The following is a 23925-nucleotide window of genomic DNA, read 5'->3' as shown; positions in this document are numbered from 1 at the left end:
ATTTTAAACAAATAGGGGTAAAAATTTGACAAAGTTTGATTAATTGTGTTTTGCGATTGCTTTTACCATCCGCCTTTAAAGGAGTTCTGGAATAGACTTACTTGAGTATAGATTTCACCAAAATAAAAACCACCACACATCAAATATGGCTGCCAGCAGTGCAGGTTTATCAAGAGTAATTGTGAGAACTTTTCGTGTGTATGCTCCTCAACACTGCAGGTGAGTGTTTGAAATGGGAATCATAAGTAAGAAATTTAAAGCTTCATTACTATATTTATTCTCTTCCGACTAGATGCTGTTGGAGAGGTTTGGTGGACGACTATGACTTTTATAATTGTACACCAAGTTCCCGGTGTAGCGCAGCATGAACGCAACGCAGAATCTTCTAGCACCTAGTAATCCTCAATGATGTGTAACTTCCATCGTGCATCTATAGGCCACTACAGCTTCTTACTGTAACAACATATTCCCTCAATCATTACCACCAGTTGTAGTTGCTTAATATTATGCAAACGGTGTAGACCCATTCCTGTTGTCAAATTTAAAGGACCTGTAGGCTGTAGCCTGGTGCATGGATGTAAAAAATAGACATACGTCCATGGTAGGTGTAACTTTTGATGATATTTTTTTGCCACATTATGTTTTGTAATGTGAACTACAATTTCTTGTTCTACTCTCATGCGTTTTGAGATACATACTGTTCCAGCTTTTCAACTCAGCCTTGTGCACGGGCAAACTGCAGTGTTATTGTTGACAAGTGAATGCTGCTCCGGATTAAATTAAAATGTAAACAATAACACTGCGTTTTACCACAGCTCCTCCACACACTGTGAGCTTGCACATATAGACGTCGTGTGGACCACTTAAAAGTTGGTGTTTCAACATGCATCGGGCAGTAGAACAAGAGCTTGCAGTGGACATACAAAACACAAATAGAGCAAAAAATCATAAAACGTTACAGCTTCTGCCAAGTTCTTGCCCTCAAAACTTCATTCTGCAGAATTGGTGTTCAAATACACTGCCAGTGTGATACTGATGGTGGTGTAGCTTTATGTAGCAATGTTAGTACAATATAATGCTTATGCACATTTTAAAAAATTCAGAGTGAAGCCAAAATTTTTGCATGACTCAGCATTTCATGCTATTGTAGCATTACTAATGACAGTATCTTTGTGTTTTCTCCAGAGTGCGCAATTGTGCAATCCCCCTTTTACCCCCCTCCCAAAAAAAAAAATAAACACAAATGGGCCATGTCCTTCCTCTACAATAAGATCTTGGGATATTGATGTACACACAATGTTGATTGTAGCATTCTGCACCATAATTGCTGCCTATGATGTAACATCACATAGTTGATTTAATCCACCATCTGTAGCCCCAGTAAAATGACAAAACTAACTTCCAATCTGCAGAAAGATGGGCTAAATTGTAATTTCAAAAAACTATCAACTAGAGTTTACCTCCAGATTACAAAGCTGTCATATTATAAAATTGCATTTGAAATTACCGTATGTAAATGAAGTGTAAATTGTTTGTGTAGGTTTCTAGTATGTTAAACAGTTTCTGAGTGGAAACGAGCAAGAAGTGGAGACTGTTGTTAATTTGATATTTTGATCCTCTATAACCTTAACCTTAATTGGAATAACAAATTTGCATAATTTATTATGGTTTATTATGGAGTACATTCCCCCTGCCTGAAGTAAACACTCTTATTATAAATAATAATTCAACAATCCTAGTGCCCATCCATACAAAATTTCTTTGAGAACTCATTTATCTTCAAGTTAATAATAATAATAATAATATTGGGTTCTTATATAGCGCACATATCCACAAGTACATGTGATCAAGGCGCTTTACAATTAATATTACCCCTAGTCACTGGACCTAATATGATACCACTCAACTCCCTGGGTAGCAAACAACAGTGTACATGTGCAGCCAATAAGCGCAGCAGAGCTAAACGCACACATAACAATCTCTGTCCTACCAGGTACCCATCACTCCTGGGTGGGGAGAAACAATGAGGAATAAAGTGCCTTGCTGAAGGACACAACACCTAGACATGCCGGGGCTCGAACTCACCATCCTTTGATCGTGAGTCCACTGCTCTAGCCACTGGCCCATGATGCCTCCACAAGTTCATGCGCTATTATTTGTTGAAACATTTCACCTGTCATACTTTGCTTGGCTATGACTGTTTGTAAGTCAGCATTTGAAACATGTTCAGAACGTCAGGATTGATTGGGTGAAGTGTGCAATAGGATCATCTAGCAGAAGAAAACACAACCCAACAACTGCATTCTGATTCATTTCTATTAACTCACAGTTTTTCAAAGGGGAAGGTCATAAATGTTGCTGAGGTCTCAAAGTCATGCCTTAGATCCCAAGAGAACGTGACATTCAAACATTCATGACAACAGACGTAACACTCTGTGTTCTCTAGAATTCGGAAAATCAGAGGGCAGCTAATTTACATAACAATTCTTAATTTGCATATTTTGTTATTGTGAAAATGTATTGCTCAAAAAAACGGAGGAATGGCCCAGCCCTCAAAATCCCGCTGCAGAGAACTCTGACACTAGTTGCCAAACTGTATACTAGTAGCTGAAGCATAATCAGGTACAACCGATGAAGTTTTTTATTCTACAGAAAAGTACCATACTCATCTGAGTATAGGGCCCCGGTTTGGCAACACAATATGGCGGTTATACTAAGGAAGGGGCTTATACTCGAGCAACCCCATGTTATCTTCCGTAAACACTTAATTTATGCTAATTTATGCATGATTATTGAAAACCACTTGAACTTTCAAAAATCGATTTACATCCAAAAACATTGTGACTGACAAAAAATTTATATTCATTTATATTTGTATTCTCACAATCTTGATGAATTGGCATGCCATGATCATATTGATACTGATGCTAGCCAAAAGACAACAAAACTCAGTGATGATTTCCAAGCTTACTGAAACAGTATTTTATATTGCGGTTTTAAATCAAACTGATTACACAATGCCTAGATATAGAAGTGACATTTGGTGAAATATCTGCTTGAATCATATGTTGAAATTAAAAATAAACTTGAAAGAAAGACATCATCATGCTGACTTTCAACACCACAGTGTGAACTGTGAACCGGTATGCATTGGCTGTACGTATCAGCGACTGAACATTCCGACTTCAATAGTCTGCATTTTGTGAAAACAACAATGTGGAAGTGAAAATTATACTAGTCAAGATAAAAACTCTTCACAGATGAAAGAATAGTTGATTCAAACAATGAAATTTCATGTAAGAGTACTGAAACCAACATTGTAGACATGAAACAATAGCAGATGTGACTGAGGAGTGGGACTATTCTATTTAGGTAACGGGGGCAGAGGGCGGGATTGGGGTCGTCACAGAATCATAAAGGTACTAGAAAAACATGCCATTTTCCTTACAATGCCGTCATGGGAACTTCAATGTCCTATTGTTTTAATATCTTTTAATAGTGTCTTTGATCTGAAAAGTAATTTTACGAACTGCAACAACCCCTTATTCTCTCATAACCTTTCCGTATTTGAGTTTAACTAGGGTAGGGGCTTATACGTGGATGTACAGCATTTTCAAAAATCCTCTGCAATCAGTGGGGGCTTATACACGAGCAGGGGCTTATACTCTGATGAGTAAGGTACAGTGCTTTGATTTTGCCACTGCTCTGTCCTCATGTGTCAAGTATTGTTCTTTCTCATGATGTCATCAGTGTTTTACATACAAAAAAACTAGCAACAGTTTTCACATAGCGGTTACATTTAGAAACCAAGACTAAGTTCAACTATCCTGTATCAAACTACCTCTTCATCAATGTCCACATTGCATCAAATATATGTGGAAAAAAAATCACTTTATATGGTTAGGTCACTGTCTCTCCACCACAGTTAGGTATACAAAGATAATTCAGTAGGAAGAACGATAAGAAAACATTGGTTATAGAAAGTAATAACAAGTGCCTTGGCCAAATGTAAAGATCTCTACCAGATGCCCCAAATGTGATGTTGATATTTTTGTAGTGGGAATACCATTACTGATTGCATTTTCTGTAAAAATTGCACCTGTTGCATAATTACATATTTTGATCCAAACAAAATGACTTGAGTTCCATTTGATGTAACAAGACTATTTTAATCCAATCACCACTTAGTGCATTCAAAATCAATGAAAAGTCAAGGTGACCCTGAAGATTATAGTGACAAACACCATTACCACATATGCTAGAATCAAAATCAATTTACACTGTTTATGTACGTCTTTGAGAGAAAAGCCAGTGCAAATAATATTCATGGATGTTTAGGGATCTTCATGTAGTGAAGTCTTTCAGTTTGATTTCAGTGTGACAATTAGCATATTTTAACTATTTCTATGAAAATATATGCCAATTTTTCCCATAGAGCTTTAATATCCACTTCTAAATACCATTGCGTATTGTTTAAAACTGCTTTAATGTCATGGTGAAAGACTTAATCTTTTAGCTCTCAAGAACCAAGTACCCAGACATTCATTAATCGTGATTAGTTTTCTTTGCGCACCAAAAGCTTTTATTAAGAGACACCTTAATCAATGTTTTCAAAAGCTGACTGGGAATCATGTACTTATCAGCTTGGACTGTGTCATTATGATGACAATGTCTTTACTATCAAAGAAGATCATGAATAAGCAAAATTTTTTTTCAACTCATGTGTATGACACCAGACCTAGACTGGTCCCAGTGGCTGGGCTTTTGTCGGCAGCAGTTACTGACCGTGGGCCATCGGGTTCACCCACGATCTACACAACAGCCTTCCAGAGTATATCACTTTAATTTTCAGTCGCTAACACCACAGTCTGCTGAATTTTACCCCTTCAGCTTACTCTGTTTTGATATTTATATGCCCGCAGACTTGAGGCAAAGCTACCACTCTTAGCGTAGTCAACTTCTGGTTACAGTACATATACGAATCGCTGTGATGAAGATAGCCGATGTTTTTCATATTGTGCCTATCACAGCAGCACATGGGACAACTCATCGATAATTCTTTACAAGTCTCTGTAGATTGAACATACTCTGACGTGAAAGCAGTACATAGAGTTCCATCATTACTACTGCATAGATAGGGAAATGTGAGTCAGTTAACGTTGGGAGAGCCACTGCAGACCAATTGTAAAATTACCAGGTATGATAATAAAACCTGTCATCAGGTGTACATGCTCATTATTGCATGCCGTATTTCTACAGCAGTGCATGTGTATACAATCTGATCCAGTAGCAGCACTTTGCCAAGATGTTTGCTCTCATGTTAGAGATCATAAAGGGCAACTGATTGTTTCCAGAAAGACTTAGAGCCAAGACAAAGATTATCAGGGGAAATCAAAGAGCTATTGACAAGATATTGGTTTTGCTGGACATCTGTCCTTCAAATGTGGTGTTTAAGGCCGGGCCTGCAGGTAAAAGTATCGTAAATTGATAATCTGCACAGAGGCAACTTTACTTTAACCAGAATTCTTCATATTTGGCAACAGAACACTTTCAATTTGGCTGTTAAGTAGCCATTCAGATGCTGTTCATTTCCCAGTTCAAGAGATGTTTGTATCAAAGTGATCATGAAAACTGTGGTTGATTTGTTTTGTGATGTGATGCAACAAGGCTGGGCAGGTAGTTGTTCATTTGAAATTCATGTAGCAGCTGTAAATTACAATAAAACAATACACGTGCCGTGTCTGTTTTGATGCCAACAATGACAAATCTTGTAAGCTTTCAGCTGTGTACACCAACACATTTGAAAATATTACATGACTACAACAGCCTTAACTTCTCATAGACATAGGACGACATGTGCACATTGAATATGTATATATTATGTCTTCATAGTTTCATACCGGTAATGTATTTTTGACCATTTCAACACACACATACACAATAACACTCAGTCAACTATGAAATGTACATATATCATAAAGTTCTCATGTTCAGTTCTTCAACCTTGTAAGACAAGGATAAGCCTTTTGAAAGCCCCCTTACTGTGTGAATTTTACTTTGTAAGCCAAGACCGTTTTCTCACATAATTATCGAAGGAAAATGCCACCATGCAGTCATTGGCAAGGAGCCCAGCGTTTCCGTTAACGCAAAATCCTGCGTATTTTACGCAAAATTATTCTGAAATACGCAAAAAAAATAATGACTGCGTAAACTTATACGCATTGAGAAATGCTGCCCCGTGACATGGACGTACTTGGCCCGCACTACATTGCCTGAACGTGGTTCAATGCAGGACAAATATAGAACATATGTACCTGCAACATTTTAGACTTTAGCAGATCGCAACTCTTTACGCAACATTGTATTTCATCATCACAAAGCATCATGTCAATCAGTTCTGAAAAGACAATAACACTACAGAATTTGATGCAAAAAATTCGAGAATCGATCGAGTCTACGTTGTTGGTAACACATTACTGGGAAATGGTCATTACGTTGTGTGTTAGCACAGGCGACCCAATAAGTATTACTGAGTTTTTCACACTGTTTTCTCTATCATTTTCTCTTCTTTCTTCATGCTCTGAATGATCGGAATAAATAAAATAAATGGTTTACATAACCTAACCTAGCCTCTGTGACTCTTTATTTATTTTACACTCCATTACAAGGACATATATCTCTCATACACACATGCTGTAATTAATTAGTCAACACAACTAATTATGCTAATCCGTGGACTTATCAGAGGTTGGTCAACATCGGAAAGATAGTGATGTTAATGTAACCATTCCTATCTTTCGCGATGTTGACCAACCCATAAAATCCCTGATAAGTCCACGTCCTTGTAATGGAGTGTAAAATAAATTAAGAGTCACAGAGGCTAGGTTAGGTTATGTAAACCATTTATTTTATTTATTCCGATCATTCAGAGCATGAAGAAAGAAGAGAAAATGATAGAGAAAACAGTGTGAAAAACTCAGTAATACTTATTGGGTCGCCTGTGGTGTTAGGTGGAAAGTGTTTACGGGTGACGATTTAGACTCTGTTGGGTTGCATTCTTGAGAGGTCCCGCTGGACTTTGATCAGTATCTTGTTTTTGTTGGCCCTTTGAAAACACTAATTTCATTGTCAGAAAGTTTTTTCTTTGAACATGAAGTCATATAGGCTACTCAACGCCCATGGATGCATTACAGCATTGCCAGTTCAGCTACATATATCTTGAAGCCCCCCAGGTTATTGTTTTTTGTTAATAGAGCATGCGCATTACAGGAAAATCCCCCAAGTTCTACAGAAAAGACTGCCCAACTCACTTCAGATACCGTAGGAATCGTACGCATTTTTTGTACATTTTACGCAAATAAAAACTCAGTTGTGTAAAATCGTACGCAAGTTTTGAAATTGTAACGGAAACGCTGGAGCCTGCAAAGTTTTACGTAGTTAATCCGATAGAATTTGTTCTTTCAGTCAAGCGTTTCAACTGTTTGTTGTGGGATGTTGATTAATTGCAATATCACTAATTATGATTAAATTGGTAATTTGATAACTGATAATTCGTTAGTGTGGTCCATTTCTATGGACAGGGTACGTCCTTGTGCCATTAAAACCGGCCATTGGATGCCAGTGTTTTGTATTCACTTAGTGATTGACAAAAATATGCACGCTCATCGTGCAAATAATGGATACTCTGTCTCTTCTTGGCCATGTTAATTAATGAGGTACATGCATCTACAAGCAATTCCATAAAGTGGCTTGTGTTGGTTTTAGTAATTGCATTATTTGCCCCAAAACATACATCCTGAACACATTATATCAACAATTCCGTGTTCACACCAGATAAAACCGGAAATGTTTCAGAGACAGTATTTGTGATAAGCAAACACGGAGGATTAATAGTTTGAATCCGCATGTGTCCACACTCACAAAGTCAACTCTTTGTTTTGGTGGTGTATCTGGCTAAATGCACCCTCATCAGTTAAAAAGGTGTATCTGGCTAAACATATATATTTGAGACTGTTCCTTGAAGAAAGGCATTGGTATACTCCCTCTACTGTGCAAATAGATTACGTAATCTTCGGACATGCAGCAGGTCTGAACTTCCTTGTACTTAGGTGTACATGCCTTAATTTTCTGTTGGCACTACTCGTACCGGTACTCGTCTGTTCAGTTTAGGCACATTTGCATGGCCTTTGAAGGTATTTTTTGGTATACGCGGACTGTCCCTACCGGTTCCGTTCACTATTCAATAGATACTTTCGTCTGACCCGACTGAAATAAGTAATCTGACCGCTATATTGGACCAATTCAGTGTTGCCCAAGATGCAGAAGTCTGTGTGGCCGCCATAACATAAGTGAATAACTGAATGTTGGTTATTTGTTACACATTATGAATATTTGTCGCATGAGGGCTTCAAAAATGTTGCTGAAGCAGCTTAGTCTGTTTACACTGTGCATTGCGGATAGAGTTAATCTGTACATCAGTGTTCCAGGACCACTAAGGAGCATCCACACATAACTTTTTATGCTGGGATTTCACATGAGACATTTCAGAAGCATTTCAATGGACTGTGTGTGAACACGATATAAATCACTAGTTGTATCCCACCAAATTTCAATTCCCAGTGTTTTCGAAGAGAAATTCAGAACATGTGTGAAAAAAAAAGTGCCCCAGTGGGGATGAGTCTAAATTGCGCCTTTTCCTCTGCAGGCTGCTCAGTCACATCAAGAAAGGTTTGTTACCAGTGGCGAAAAATCAATAGAATGTCTGCCCACACGTAGACAGTATCCTTGCCCTTACTTCACAATGATGTCTATGGAAAATGCATCAGGCTTTCATATATATATAAATCCTTACATTCATAATTCATGAAATTTCATAAAATTTGGTAAGCTTTCGACCATCCATGGATCAAAGTTTGAAAACATTTGTACGCCATCATCGATTCTCATATAACATCAATATCAGTGATGTTCCATTTCTAATTATCATATCGTTTAAAATCATTATTGTGATTGCGTATTCTTCCCATTTCTGATCTGAAACTGAACATACTGTCAAGCTACTCTTATGAAATGTGTTTCATGATGACAATGTGTCATGCACTGCATTGAGACCAAAATATCGTCAAGCGTACTGCATGTAACACTTGATAGTCACATGGGTTAGAAAAAAAGCCTGATGCTAGACATAGTCAGCTAAACTTGCACTATACTTAGATTGTACCAAATATTAGAAATAATGACATGATATACGCAAAGGTTTGCAAAAGTAGCTTTTAGTCACTCTATATCACATGAACATGGTTACATGATTGTGAGAGACACACCAGCATATCAAAGTATCTCACTACACATTATCTGTCAAATACCCATCATTTTCTTGCGCTTCAAACACCTTTATGAAAACCCCACTCCACATTCGGTGCACAGGTGCCCCGAAATGACCACATTTGTAATCATTCAAATTTTGATGAAATACACATATTAAACCTTAATAAAGTGCAATTTTTCTTACTATGGTCAAGCTATTCCCTTAAATTGTGTTTTGCAATTGCTTTAATAATTGGCAAGTAAACTCCACAGTATATGTTCAAAGTAGGTACCTTTCAGAGCAACTTCAAAGGATATAGAATGGGTTAGAATGGGTTTCAACGGATATTTTTCCATTTTTCTGTTACTCTTCATTGATAAATACTAAATGATCCATATGAAATAGAAAATAAGGGCATGAAATGGATTCTTATAAAAAAAATTATCATTATTTTGAATGAAATGCTGTGGAACTGCTGTGTCAGCTGATTGGTTACCTCTTGTAACCACAACTAACGTAGTATTGTATGAGCATCAGCAATTGATAGTTTCTGTGTCAATGATTTCGAAACCAAAAGAAGTTATGAGTTATTTGCTCTAATCTCAAGTGCACATGTGAACCCAGTTAATTGAAGTGACCAATTAAGAAACATGTGTCTAATCATGTTACCATTGACACATTACAAATATAGCAAAATTGAAATGCCAGTTATTTTTGTCAATTGACCACTGTAGACTTGTGTCCTTGGGAAAAAAGAAGAAGACCATGATTACTTTACCGGTGCATCACAAGGATTGTATATGTTTGAAACCTGTGTTTTGCCTCCGAAATGCCATACTCTTTCTTTGTGGATCCCTATCCTTGAGAGCCTTACATTTTCTACATTTAGAGGACCCTGTCTCGCCTATAGGTTGAAATTTTGATACAGGGACTGACTTAGAGCAACTGCTCACAAGTGCAATCTGTAGCATGTGTGCTTTTGAACTAATATGTAAGTGCATGTACATATGCATGCATATGCCCGACCATATAGTTACAAGTTTACATTGGCTGTTAAAACATCATTTCATTCAACATGCAGTAGCATGTGATAATGACGCAGTAACCATAAAATGCCCACTGTCCCCACTTCTTGTGTCTGTAAAACTGAAAGCAGTGTATGAGGGATTGACAAGTAAGCATGTGACAGTTAAACCCCATTTTTAGCTCACATTTGGTGTACCAATGTGAGGTTATCGTATGAGCTGAATCAGTTCATTTGCATCTGATTTGCATGTCTGTATGTCTGTATATTTGTGGGTATGTGCGGATGTATGTCCGTCACACACAAAGGCTCCCATACCGCCAAAGCTACCATCTCAGTATTTGGTGTACAGGTAGATGCAGGGGTTGAGATGTGAATTTGTTCAAATGAACACATCAGTGTCAAAAATGTGCAAATGAGGTAAGAAAAAGTGAAATCCTACAAATGTGCAGGAGGCATGGCAGTGAGAAACAGGCAAACTCCACTGATCTTGACTCATTTCCTGTCATTGTTTATGAACTGTTACATATTAACAGACCAGCTGAAACCATAGACAGTGAATGGGGGAAGATGGGAAGACCGTTTAAATAAACTAAGAGGGGCTTGTTTCTGCTATGCATGTTGCTAAAGTTGACCTCCAGTACCTAAAGTTTTCTGGTTTAAATATTTCTTGTTGTTTTTCTGGTTGTACTGTGCAGAAATCATTGTCATAACATCAAAGTAGAATTTTCCTCCACTGAACAGATAGAAACAACATTTATTGTTGATCATTGGTAACCCATACGGTATATATACCAATTCTGATCAAATTTGAGCGACACCGTATAATTGCGGTATTTTGAATATATTTGAATACTCTTTAAAAATAATTCCAGTGAGGGTATGTGTACCTTTTCCTACAGAGTGTACAGGATGATAATTAGCAAAGGGATATCAAGGCATCTCAATGAAGCTTTACTACCACACAGCCTTCCAGTAATAGTTACACTCCTTCAAGCATGGTAACTGAAAACATATATATGGCTCAAGTGCCAACAAAAAATTCCAACCTAGGGTTTAGAATCAGCCCTTTGTGATGTTTCTTGAAACAAAAGTTTTGACTTTACATCGTACATCGTCTGCTGTTTGCATTTTGAGGTATTTGTGAGCAAATTTTGAACAGAAACATTCCGTGTTACTTTGATCTGCAAATGATAGTCAAGAAGTGAGCCAATCTGAATGCGTGTACTCTACACAGGCAGTGGCAGCTAAAGTCTGTGCGTGTTACAAAAAACTAATGGCGATTTTTTGGATTAGTGTTGAAAATGAACAAAACAAAGAAGTTTGGCTCTTTTCCCTTCCAGTCTCCATCTTCACCCTCCTGTGAGATTGTAAACCTGTCAGAACAGCCGTACTTTTTACAGAAAGTTCCATGGTGTGATACAGAGTTAGCCTGTCCTCCACGTTCTACAAATTGATCGGTCTTTGTATATCGGTGAATTCACTTTAATTTATATAATCCTACACCAGAACATTTTGAGTTTGTCGTGGGATTGACTTCCTCTAACCTTCAAGAAAGGACTGGTCTTAACTTGTACGCACAAGGAGAGCCTCTCTCATTGATTGGCAACTTGTGCCGAAGAGCCACGTACAGATTGACAGTGGCAGGTGTTGATAGAACCTTGAATCTGGCAACAGGCAAGAAGGGAGACCACTAGTATTTTTTTTTGTTGATTTAAGAAGTCTGTGTCATCAAACTTTGCACTCAATCACACAGGGACATCTCATATTTTCACTTCACAGTTAGAAAACTGTATGTAAATAGTTATACATATGTTGATATGAAAATGTTTTGTTTGTCTTTAGAGTCCAGGACATTTGCAGTCTGTGTAAATCCCTAGTGAGGCAAATAACGTCACATGAAAGCTGATGCCCCATTCATGAAACAAACCTAGATTTCATCATGATTTCATCATGATTATTGAATTATGCAAGATGAAAATGAAGTCCCCAGCCCCATTCCCTTGCTATCCCGTGCATGGCTCATTGCAGAAAGGAATGGCATGTTTTCAAAAATGTGACTTTTGATGGCAGAATCATGTGTGACTTTTCCCACAATCTTTCCCAGGAATCAGCACCAAAAAAAACCCAGACTGGAGGTACCTCTGTGCTTCATCAAGGTGCCAGTTTATTGCTAAGTAGATGCTACAGGTAACAGTCTTAATTTCCAGGAAATGCTGCAGTCATGGAAAGGATGTCTTCATTCCTGAAATTTGCCCTTGCAGCTGTCTCTATTTTTACTGGATTCATCAGAAAGGGGGGAGGAAAAAGGCTAGCTGGCGCTTCCAGTGAAATGAATGCTACATGCCACACATCGTTTACTGACTGAAAATTGATTGTAGTCAATTTTGGTGATGAAAGGCAACGTTTTTTTGATTGCATAAGCTAAATAAAATAAATGCAACCATCAGAGTTTGTGTTCTTCAAAAATCTGGTGAAATATTTCTGTTTGTACTTCATGTAATTACCCTGGTAACAAACATACAGTAAATACCACAGAACAAATTGTTTCTGATTCTCAAATTGATTCACTTTATTGTTATAAAGATTTGCTTTATGTACCCAATTTCAATGCACAAGATGTTTCACATTATTTTCTGCAGACTTGAACTTCACTTGTATGTCAATTCAGTGCCAAAAGTTATGAAGAATACCTTCGTGGCTACTTAGAGTTTTTATGCTGTACTGTTTGGATTGAAACTCTTTGAAAGATGATGAAGGGATGTTTCTGAATCAATAATTCATGGAAACAATTAGACTTTAGTGAGAGCTTCACTTCTAACCATATCGGCCTGTGTCGCAGAGATGGACAATGCCCTGCAGAAATTCATCAGTAATGGAACACCTTGATTTTTTTTAGTAAATCAATCACTTTCCTATGATACACTCAGGAGATTTCTTCAGTTTAAGGTAGTATGCACCTCGAAAGTGAAAGACTTAAACTTTTGCTCAAACTTTCCGTAAGGAATCTTTCAACCATTTACTTTCAAAATCAAGAATAAAATGGGGTTTACCGTGCATATTTTGGTACCAGAGAAACAAATAACTAAAGATTTACCGATATTTAAAATTCAAAATGGCTCCATCCCTGTGTTAACTCTATGGAGAAAAATAAAATTTTCGAATTTTGAAAAACAAAGCTGGTGAAATGTTTTCTTACACCAAGAGCATTAAAATGAACCCGTGCGCACAAGTGGTATATGAGAAAAGGATTGTGAAAGTTTGAGAATCCGAAAATCTGTCCCCGAGGCACATTCTACCTTAATTTAAAAGAGGGGTATAAAAAAATTTGCTTGAAGAACGTCTTCTGGGCAAGAAGCTCCAGGTGTCAAACACCAAAAGAGCCAAAACCCAAGGATCATCATCATCATCACCACCAACATCTTGTTGTTTCCTTTGAAGAAGATAACTTGAGTTAGTTATAATCAGTGTGTAGCAATGGGGAATACCTGCAATGTTCATTGAAAATTTAAGACCACACAACCACTGTCAGACATGTCCAGGATGTAATTTCTTTTCCTAGTTAACACGTAATTGAAAGATTTAGCAGACGCAAGTTCACATATATCCCTTCAAGTCAACCTGTTCCTCAAGTAGAACCACATTTGTTATTGCGACTGTTTGTATTTTCTGGCTCCTAGTATGTGTTCATGTGTTTTGGCTTTTTTTGTGTATATACATGTATGAAGTTTGGTTTGAAAATGAAAGGTACACACTGAGTAGATGGCATACCGTTCATGGATTAGTAATCACTAGTGGCAGGAGACAATATTCCCTTCCCCTCACATTTGGCAAATGGCCACCTTCTCATGGTCTAAACCAATGTGAATTTGGTAGAGGAACTGAATACCCTTGTACTCTATACTGGTGTACACATAGAATATTTGCGGTCCTTACTCAGCCAAAAGGACAAAGAAAGTACCCTTAGGAAACGTGTGTGAGTGTGCTCCTAAAGTTGTGGTAATGACAATGAAGTTAGACTTGCATTTATTGGTTCAACAACAATATTTTTAATGTTACGTACATGTACATGTTTTATGACAGGATAATCATTTTATGTCTATGAATACTCTGGGAGGGAGGTACTGCATTGACACTCTTGTCAGACTTGCTAGATCAGCTCATAAATTTGTAACGAAGGACAATTATGCATGGCTTGAACAAATGTATGCTTCAATTTGCCATATGAATTGGTATCGGATGGTCAAATACAGTGTGACTACCGTATGGGCTCATCTCACGACAGAGTGTTTTCAACATCCATGAGTGGTTTGCTGAGATTTTGCATCACATTGAGTATCAGAATAGGTGAACACCACTTTCCTTTTTATTAACGTGATCTACCATCACGACTGTGTAAAAATTTCACTCCTTTTCTTCTGCATCTAAGTCTGTAATGTTTCAGATGTGCCCTTCAGTATTCCCTATGGACTTTTAAATGGTGAATTTGAAGTTGGAACAGAGCATTCTTCTTACCAATTTTAGTTCTGCTGTAAACATTGCATATCAAATTGTTATCCTCTGTCTTAAAAAAGGGTAGATTTACATGCTTCCATGTTTTATTTGCCTGACCAAAGGGACTAGCAACTCCCCACTCCTGCTTTCATTCTCCCTATGGTTGCCAAATTGGTTTTACATATGGTTCAAAGAACTGTCCCTTTAGATTTGATCAAATCGTGATGAAATTGCTGTTCTTGTTTCTTTGAACATACTTTTGTCATTATGAGTCAAAACTCTTTCAAAAAATTTCTCAGTGTTTTGATGTGTAGCTCATAAAAGGGGCAGGAAGGATGTACATGTAGGAGCAAGATGGTGGTGACGCTCATTATGCAAGATGCTTCCGACCAAGCAACGCAGGGACAGAGCTCCAGAAAATCTAACATTTTGAGTTTGTTGCGTTCAAAAAGTCATAATAAGTAATACTGTTATCATCATACATTCTTGATTACAGTGCTTACTTTTGAAATCTGACCGCTTTACACCTACTTTTTGTCAATTTTGTTTTAAAAGTTTGACAAGTAACCATCTCTCATGCATTTAAAATCACTGTCAATCGAATGGTTGTGCCAATCACAGCATGAATCTCCAGGTGTGTATTTAATCCTAATCTATGTTGGTTCTGTAAACAGATCCGGACATGGATGGAGCTCCTTTCGGAATGTCTTGCCTATGCTCAGCAGTTGACCATAGCAGTGGCTGTTACGTCCTTGCTATGACCAAACAATGCAATGTCACAGAAAATATTGGTATAAAAATGATATTTAGTGTACTACGCATGCTTACTGACTACGCATGCGCATATTCATAATATACTATGCGAGTAACCGGAAGTGTAACCTTCTTTCATGGGCGCCGCCATGTTTTTTTTTTGAGTACTCGTATAAAACAAATACGAAACAAATTACCATTATATAACATGCCTTTTATAAAATGTACCTCTTTTATTAGCCAGTAAATGTTATTATGCACCTTGTCGCTGATACAAAATATCGTTAATATAGATAAAGGGAGAAAACTGTCGTGCATTTGAGCGGGGAAATACGCCAAGAATGCTGGGATTGAATTTTAGAAAAGCGTCCCCTGTGTCAATAATTAGATTCAAAAATTGCCAGTTTTTAGAAGGAACACTATAGTTTTCAGCTTGCAAGTGGAAGGTGGGCAGTGCAGTTACCCTTGCAATGATAACGATTGCATAATACGTCCCTTGTTTAACGCAATAGGCTGTTATCATTGTAAAAATTGCCAATTTTTGTCCAAAATTTTTACACATTACAGAAAATCTATACCTGCACTGCCGCGGGGTTTGACGTCGTGTACGTACGTGAACTGCTTTCATCAGAGGGAAACTGGGCATAGTTGTCATATAAACGTTTATGAAGTAACAATTAATTACATTTTATTATGAATCAATACAAATAACATTGCCAATCTTAACCCCTGGCGCGACCCCAAGGGCTGAGCCCTATATAATATTATGATTATGGTAGGGTTTACTTTTTATATGTTTGACAAGCAGTTAAGACGGCAGTTATAAAGTGAGAGGGAAGTTTTAATTTATACAAAAGTTGTAAATCAGCAGGTTTCTTGGCTTCTTTTTTCACTGGTGGACATTTCAAACGAGTATAACCCCACTCTAGCTGGGTCAAACTGTGTGAAATTTTCTCATTTTTGAAATGGTATATAATAAAAACAAAGTACTTTGGAATAAGTTTCAATTTGGTTTATTGTGATACAAATCACACAATTTAAAATGTCAGTTTTCAATTTATACCGTTTAAGAATGAGAAAAGATAATGCAAATCAAAATGACCTGTTATCCATAAAGACTCTAAATTTCATGTGGAAGTTTTTGACCCAAATTTTTATTATTAATATCAAAATTTATGTTTTTACCTAAAATATTTACACCCTTCATGCTTCAAGTACACTATTGCTACCATACTAAACTTCAGATTCAGTTTTGTTTTTTTTGGAAATTTTACAGTATGAAAGGGTTTTCAAATCTTCCTTGATGAGAAATATTGCATTGAAAAAAACAAGTATGATGATACCAAGCAACTGCTGGTCCCAAATGAGTTTTATATACCCAGTCTTTTGATTTTATCATTTTCATTCTTCAAAAAATTAGAACTATTAGATAATTTTTCATGTTTTGGGGTTTTTTATGACTCTATGGTAATATGGTACTCATACGTGACATGAAATGACAGGGTTATGTGGGCCACTCTGTGACTTGTTTATGAGTAAAGGCAAACCATGAGAAGAGACTGCCTTACCTATTATGACCTGTTTGTCAAACAGCTTGTTGGAAAGTCAGCAATTCTATCCCGTTTTGAGCACAAAGTAACAACAGTTTTAAACCATACATCCAATATTCCCCAACTTTGGACCAATCTCTCCAAAGACATTCTGTGAATGTTTTTGGCAATCAAAATGTCATAGAAAATGCGGTTCTCGTCTGGTTTTATTGCAATTTATTTAATGGACTAATTGAAATGTTCATCAAACTGGTCATCAGATACTGAGAAATAATTACATGTATTTCATTCTTATGCTCTCGTGTTTCCTTTTGACAGCTCTTTCATATTACATTCCACACAGCATATAAGCTCATAGGGCTGGGATGTTCTCTGTTTTATTAATTGATGAATTCATGGATGTGTTATATCCTTTTCCTGCTATGATAAAACCTAATTCACTAACGAACCATGAGATACCAAGATACAGTCATGTGGCCTTGCCTCAGTGTGAATGTTTTTCAAGAGGCCAAACTGTTAGGCTTCGTTTGAACGTGAGTTCTTGGAAAATCCATTTTCTGCCCCAAAAGTGCTATTTTAGTCAGATACATGAGAGAGAGGGAGAGTATCGGACACCAATTAGCCAGGCAATCAGGCAACCTACGCAGAAACATTTGCACTTTAGAAGTCGCATTCTTCTCCACGATAATGGAGTTCTGTTGTCATTTCCCAGTCTTCACAGATCATTAACCCGGCCCTGGAGTTCGTTGGAAATAGCTCAGCGTGTCTCTCCAGCATCGGCAGGCAGGTTGCTCGCCAGTCTCCATCAGAGGCCGTATGCCACGGAGACGAAATCAGAGAGCGTAACGAGCGAGGATGGGGTGCTGTTGAGTGAAAGATGCGTCAAGGTAGAGTCTGCTCAAAATCTCTTCTGAAATCTTCACTGGTTAAAAACTTTGGGTCTGTTTAAGGTAGAATGCACGTCAAGGGACAGGTAGTCACTAAGACAGATCCTAAATTTACACAATACTCTGCTGGTATACTGCTTGCGAGGATTGACTTCATAGCTTGTGGAGTAAGTTTCCTTAAAATATTGCCAAATGTGGTCTACAATAAGCCATATAAACACAAGAATTACAGTAATCTTTTTTATTCTCAAGACCGGAAAAACGAGTTTCCATTTAGAAAGACATATGTCCAAAACTCTTAGAAGTCGTTCTCCCATCAACAAATTTTAAATGGTTCAATCTTTTAAAGATTTTTAGGCAATAGATACATGTCGTTTAGGGATCAGTAATTAGCATAGTGGCAGTAGTTTCTGAACAGATGTCAAATCAAAAATGCCAGTATTCAAATTTGAACCACAAATCTGAACAAATAAAGAAGACTAGAGAGATGCATTATCACTAGAAAAAAACGATTACCGAGAAAAAGTAATCAGTGTTTAAATCATTTGAACGACTGAACCATATATTGAATTGCTGAGAGTATGATGAATTTCACAAAGCAAGTGGTATTTAGCTTCAAACAGGCACTTTTTTTTCCTGGACATGAGAAATAGTCTCATATACTTGCTGCATGTATTATCAACTTAATAGCAGGAATGTACTTCCTGCTTTTGATGTGCTGTAAACGAAAACTAGTTATGTACTACATGAATTTTTGTTCTTCCAACATGTGCCATTCAGTGAGAGTTGCTTTTCAAATGTGTTACTCTGCGTGATATTTGTAACACGAAATCCTGTGACAAATACCCATGGTTGTCAGATTTTCATCAAGTCATAAAATTACAATGATATCTGAAAGTTCACTCTGTGTGATCTTTTTTTCAGAGGCTGAGAGAGATAATAAGTTCAAAAGATGAACATCTTAGGGTGTTTGTTGAAGGCGGTGGATGCTCAGGTTTCCAGTACAAGTTTGAAATTGATGATTCTTTGGATGAAGAAGATGACATGTAAGTTCTCTGGTTGAGAGCCAGTGCCATGAAAAGAGGTGTACGAGAAGGCAACTGAGTGTGGTGACCATCATAAATCATACTGACAACGATAGTGATGGTTAGCGCCCTCAGTGGCAGTGTTGCATTGTTCTCTTGAAATACAGCCCTTCCTCATGGTGCCATCAAATGTGTGTGTAGATTGTTAGGTTGTTCAAGAAGTTCATGTGGGTTGTGAGGATAATAATACTCATGAAAAAGAGACTGCTTGCGAATGCAGTTAATATGCTTTGTTCGCATCAACTGCAATTTCATTCAGTGAAACAATATATCAAAATGTACACTAGTTAAAGTCGTTGAGTGAAGTACTTGTTCTTTTTAGACTTTACTTATCAGAGCAATTTGATATTTTCTTCTGGTCATCATATTCCATATTTCTTTTGGAAAACAAATCTCATTTGCCTGTAAATTTTTCAATTCATTGATGGAAAAATGAACATTCAGATTATCTGTTGAAAGAGTGAAACCTAAAAGGCTTTGATTCACCAGGTGCACAGTAAGAATCAGAGAATCTCAACCCTATCTTGTGGTATGGAGCATCCTATGTGTATCTTGCAAGTATCTTGCAAATATTTGTCTGACGTGAGCTGCTGATGAGAAATACATATTCCATCTCAGAACACTGGTGTGTAGGATAGTATCTACTTTAACCCTTTGAGCGTCAAAGTCAATTTTTGTCGCCTTTAAAAAATATATCCCACTCAATTTTTTTAAGATTTTTGCCAAAAGTTTGATAAGAAACTGTAGCCGATAAAATATGATGACAATTTGGTCCAAAATTATCAAAAAAATTACAGAAAAATTCATAAAATTTGGCAAAATGATGACTAAAATTTTGGTGGGAAAAATTACAGCACTCAAAGGGTTAATTCTAATGCAAAATTCATTCCTATCACCACAAGTAAAATACCCACATTATCAATGGTCTTTTTTCCCCAATTATTCTGCATGAAAATGTAGTGCTTTCCATTCCCATAACCAACAACCAAATATAACACTAAATACCTTTCAAAAGATGTGGGATTTTATGTTCAAAAATTCAGTCAGAATATTAACTTTTGCCAATGTCACTCCCACTGAACAAAAAATTGTGACCCGTGCTTACATATATACAATAATACGTTTATCGATCACACTCAAAGATACCGAAATGGAAACAAGCCATTACGCTAGTAATCAAGTTCTTGTCATGCATTTTGTTGCCATTCAATGTCATCACTTAACATACACATCACACATGTATGACTGTGAAATACCATGAAAGAATCAACATGTTGACATGATACATGGTTTATCCCACACAACATGTAGATTTCACAAGGAATGATTCAGTGTGTACCAAAGCCTTTACAGCATTTCTACAAGACTACCACCCAAACTGAAAGATTTTCAAAGTAAAAAAATGCCCTAAGTTTTATTATTTATTGAGAACAACTGTGAAGTTAGACTGAAAGATTCGTCGTGTGAGGGCGCTCTCTACATTCCCCTGAGCCACGGTCCCTCCACAGGAGGGACTGTGCCTGAGCAGAGAGAGTGCCCAGGAAAGACCGATCTTTCAGTCTACTGTAAAGTATACTTGGAGAACATATTTGTAATAGACAAGTTTCCATGCCCCTCTGCAAAACTTCAAACTTCCTCGATATATGATCAAGAGACGTTGGCATTTGAATGCTTCAGATGTGTAAGTAAAAAGGGGTGCCTTTGCTGTCTTATAACGCAGGGTGATTGAACAGGATGGTGCTCGCGTTGTCATTGACAAGGACTCGATGGAATATCTGAAAGGAGCGACAATCGACTACCAAGAGGAGCTGATCAGGTCAGCGTTCCGGGTCATGAAGAATCCCAAAGCTGAACACGGCTGTTCCTGTGGGTCGTCATTTTCACTGAAGATCTGAGTCACGCTGTGTGTGGTGTCAGGGAAGTAGTTATCAATGCAGCAACATGCTGATGTAGAATCCTACACCGATCTCTAAAGATCAAAGCCTAAGTACATGTGTGATTCTGAGCTTTACAAAGACAGTAAATTTTCCATTGACCGTATTCTGTACGAATATCTTATCATACTTCATGCATACATAATCTTTAGGTTAGTTGATATCAAGTTTTTTTTTGAATATTGGAGCACAAAAATCTTATCTTTCATGTGTGACCTTCATTTGACCTTTCTGGCTGAATGTATTTTCCTCCTGTACAGAATGTAAATTACATTTTTGACTTCATATCAGATCAGTTTTCGAAATGTAGTTGGTATTTTCGAGTGACAACTCAACTTAAAACAAGGGGAAAGAGTGTAAATATTTGAGGAATGTGTACTTTGATAAGATTGATCATGACAGCTTACAAGTAAGCTGTTGAACTGGTCAAACTTTCATGAAAAATTCAAGAATTCCGAGTATTTATCAATATTGGCGTGTTACTGGTAATGGTTTCCTCAAGCCTAGATGTTGACTTTTGATATTTTTTATTTTGTATGTCAAAATTGCAAGTTCTTATTCTGCTTCCAAAAGAATATTGAAACACCCACTATTTAGCTTGTCAATATAGCATCCGTATATATGAAAAATACACTGCAATTGTTTACATTTGAATTCTAGTCTGCACCAGAATTCACTTGTCAACAATAACAACACAGTTTACATATGTACTGGTTGAGTTGACAAGCTGAATACTGTGTATATCAACATGCTTTGGGGAGTAGAGCAAGAAATTATGGTTGACATGAAAAACAAAAATTGTGAAAAAAATCATCAAAAGTTACTGGCCCTAATAATAATATTGAAGTTATCACTTTTTGTGTAAATCCAGCATAGAAGGAAAGGTAAACACATACTCCCTAACTAGTACAAAAACATGGCGTTGTGAATTGACGGCAACATAGGTGGCACTGATTAACCTCCAGACAACCCTCAGTGTGTGCAAGTAGGTCAAACCAAAGGACCTTGAACATGCAACCAGTTTGGTTGTGAAACCTGGAATGACTTAATCGCAGGAATAGAGATGCATATAACTTCAATTTGTTGATGTGAATTCACTCATATGTAAAATGTAACAAGCTTACTACATTGTGTGTTATGTTTTTTCTCAGTCTCGGTCAAACACGCTCAACAGCCAAGAGAAATGAACTGAATAAAGGCAGGCACATATGCTATCCCATTCTTGATGACCAATATGACACTGAGGTTATCTCTTACAATGCGAAAAAAACACTTGCCATATATTACAGTATTTGGTTTCTATGCTACAATGTTTGTTTGTATGTTATCAATATTTTATCAAATATGCTCAGTGACCCATCTAGTTCTTGAGAATATGAATGGCTGTTGTTCAGATATAGGATTGTGATGTATCACTGGCATAACAAAGTTTTTAAAGCAGATCACTATTTAGATTAATTTAATTTAAGTTTGTTTTGTGTCTACTCAGAGCACTGTTTTTAATGCTAGTGTATTCACATTTCATGTGGAAAGATATTTGCTTGATGAATACTAAGAGTAACTTTTTAACCAAGGTGGTAGTTCTATGTTTACATGGAAATATATTTTGCTTGATGAATTGGCAGTTTATCCTTCGTTCTCACTGGGGTGACCGGTTATAGTTTACGAAGGCAAAGTCACTGAAGTTTCACAATCTGTTAGAAAGTACTGACAGGCGTTGAAAGGTAGGGGACTCTGATCCCGATCCTTTGATCAAGGTTGTTCTAGTCTGTAAGAGGATCGTGGAGGTGTCATAGTCTTTTGTTTTCCACTGGAATTGTAATCTAGTAAGTAAATTTCCTGGCAAGACAATGTGACGCCTGACACAGGCCTTTAATGTAATGTCTGTATCTCTTATGTGATCCCTTTCATGTCAGCAATCTGCAATTGAGACTAAAAGATCCGTCGCTTGAGGGCGTTCTCCATTTCAGGTCTATCAGATGGGATGCATGAATCAGTATTACAGATAATGTTTGTGTTACCATCAAACAGCCACAGACAATTGCCAGGAAACTAGAAACTTGGTAACTTTGCCCTCTTCTCTCTTCCAGTTACGATGAGCCACCTACTAATACCAGTATGTAGAATAGTGTATCTCAGTGCCTAGTAATGAAACAATTATATTTTTAGTGTGACTCAGGGAATTTCCACAAGCTGTCAGTGACCTTGCTGTAAACCAATTGCAGTGAATTAGTTGATAAATTGTTTTTCTGGCTGTACCGGTATTTACATGTATAGCTTTGTGTAATTTCTTGAAAAATGATTTGATAGACTTTGCAATAAATGTTATTGTGATTCCACCATACATAAATTGTCAGGTGTTGTACCTTTCAAATGACTCAAGTGTTTTCAGCTAAGCAGTGAAAACTAAGAATGCATGTTAGATTGCTGCCCAGTTCAAGCAAAAACTATTGTAAGCTTGCTTCTCATTCTAGGTCTCCTGCAAGACTTAAAAGATGCCATCGTTTTCAAAATATTTTTTTCTGTTCTGGAGGGGCACACAAGTTTTACTTGAAGACAGATATTCAGATTCTCAAACTTTTATCATACTTTTTTTTGTCTACCACGTGTGGGGGCTCATTTTTAAGTTCATGGAAGTTTTCACTGGCTTATATTTGTGAAAAACAAAAATGTTATTTTTTCCCCATACCATAGAGTTAACATGGGACGGCAGCCATTTTAAATGTAAAGTGTTGGTAAATTTTGGGTAATTTGTTTCTCTAGTACCAAATTTTGCATGGTGATCCTTGATTTTTATTTTTGATGTCAAAAGTGAATGGTTTTAGGAAGTTGCCAAGGGCAAAATAACAGGACAGGAATATATGATTGCACTTTATCATAACTATAACATG

At 37.1% G+C, this 23925-nt stretch overlaps 1 protein-coding gene across 1 annotated transcript; it reads left to right on the top strand.

Annotated features, from left to right (window-relative positions):
- The first annotated feature begins 110 nt into the window (after window positions 1-110).
- LOC139149847 (iron-sulfur cluster insertion protein ErpA-like) lies at window positions 111-23384 on the top strand. Its single transcript, XM_070721848.1, has 4 exons — window positions 111-219; window positions 17841-18015; window positions 18940-19061; window positions 20821-23384. Exons 1-4 carry the CDS (start codon window positions 146-148, stop codon window positions 20993-20995), a joined length of 546 nt encoding a protein of 181 aa, XP_070577949.1. The 5' UTR covers window positions 111-145; the 3' UTR covers window positions 20996-23384.
- Window positions 23385-23925: the final 541 nt, after the last annotated feature.

This window comes from Ptychodera flava, chromosome 14 (genome assembly GCF_041260155.1).
Source record: "Ptychodera flava strain L36383 chromosome 14, AS_Pfla_20210202, whole genome shotgun sequence".
Lineage (NCBI taxonomy): Eukaryota > Metazoa > Hemichordata > Enteropneusta > Ptychoderidae > Ptychodera > Ptychodera flava.
This window is presented reverse-complemented; position numbering and strand designations above follow the sequence as displayed.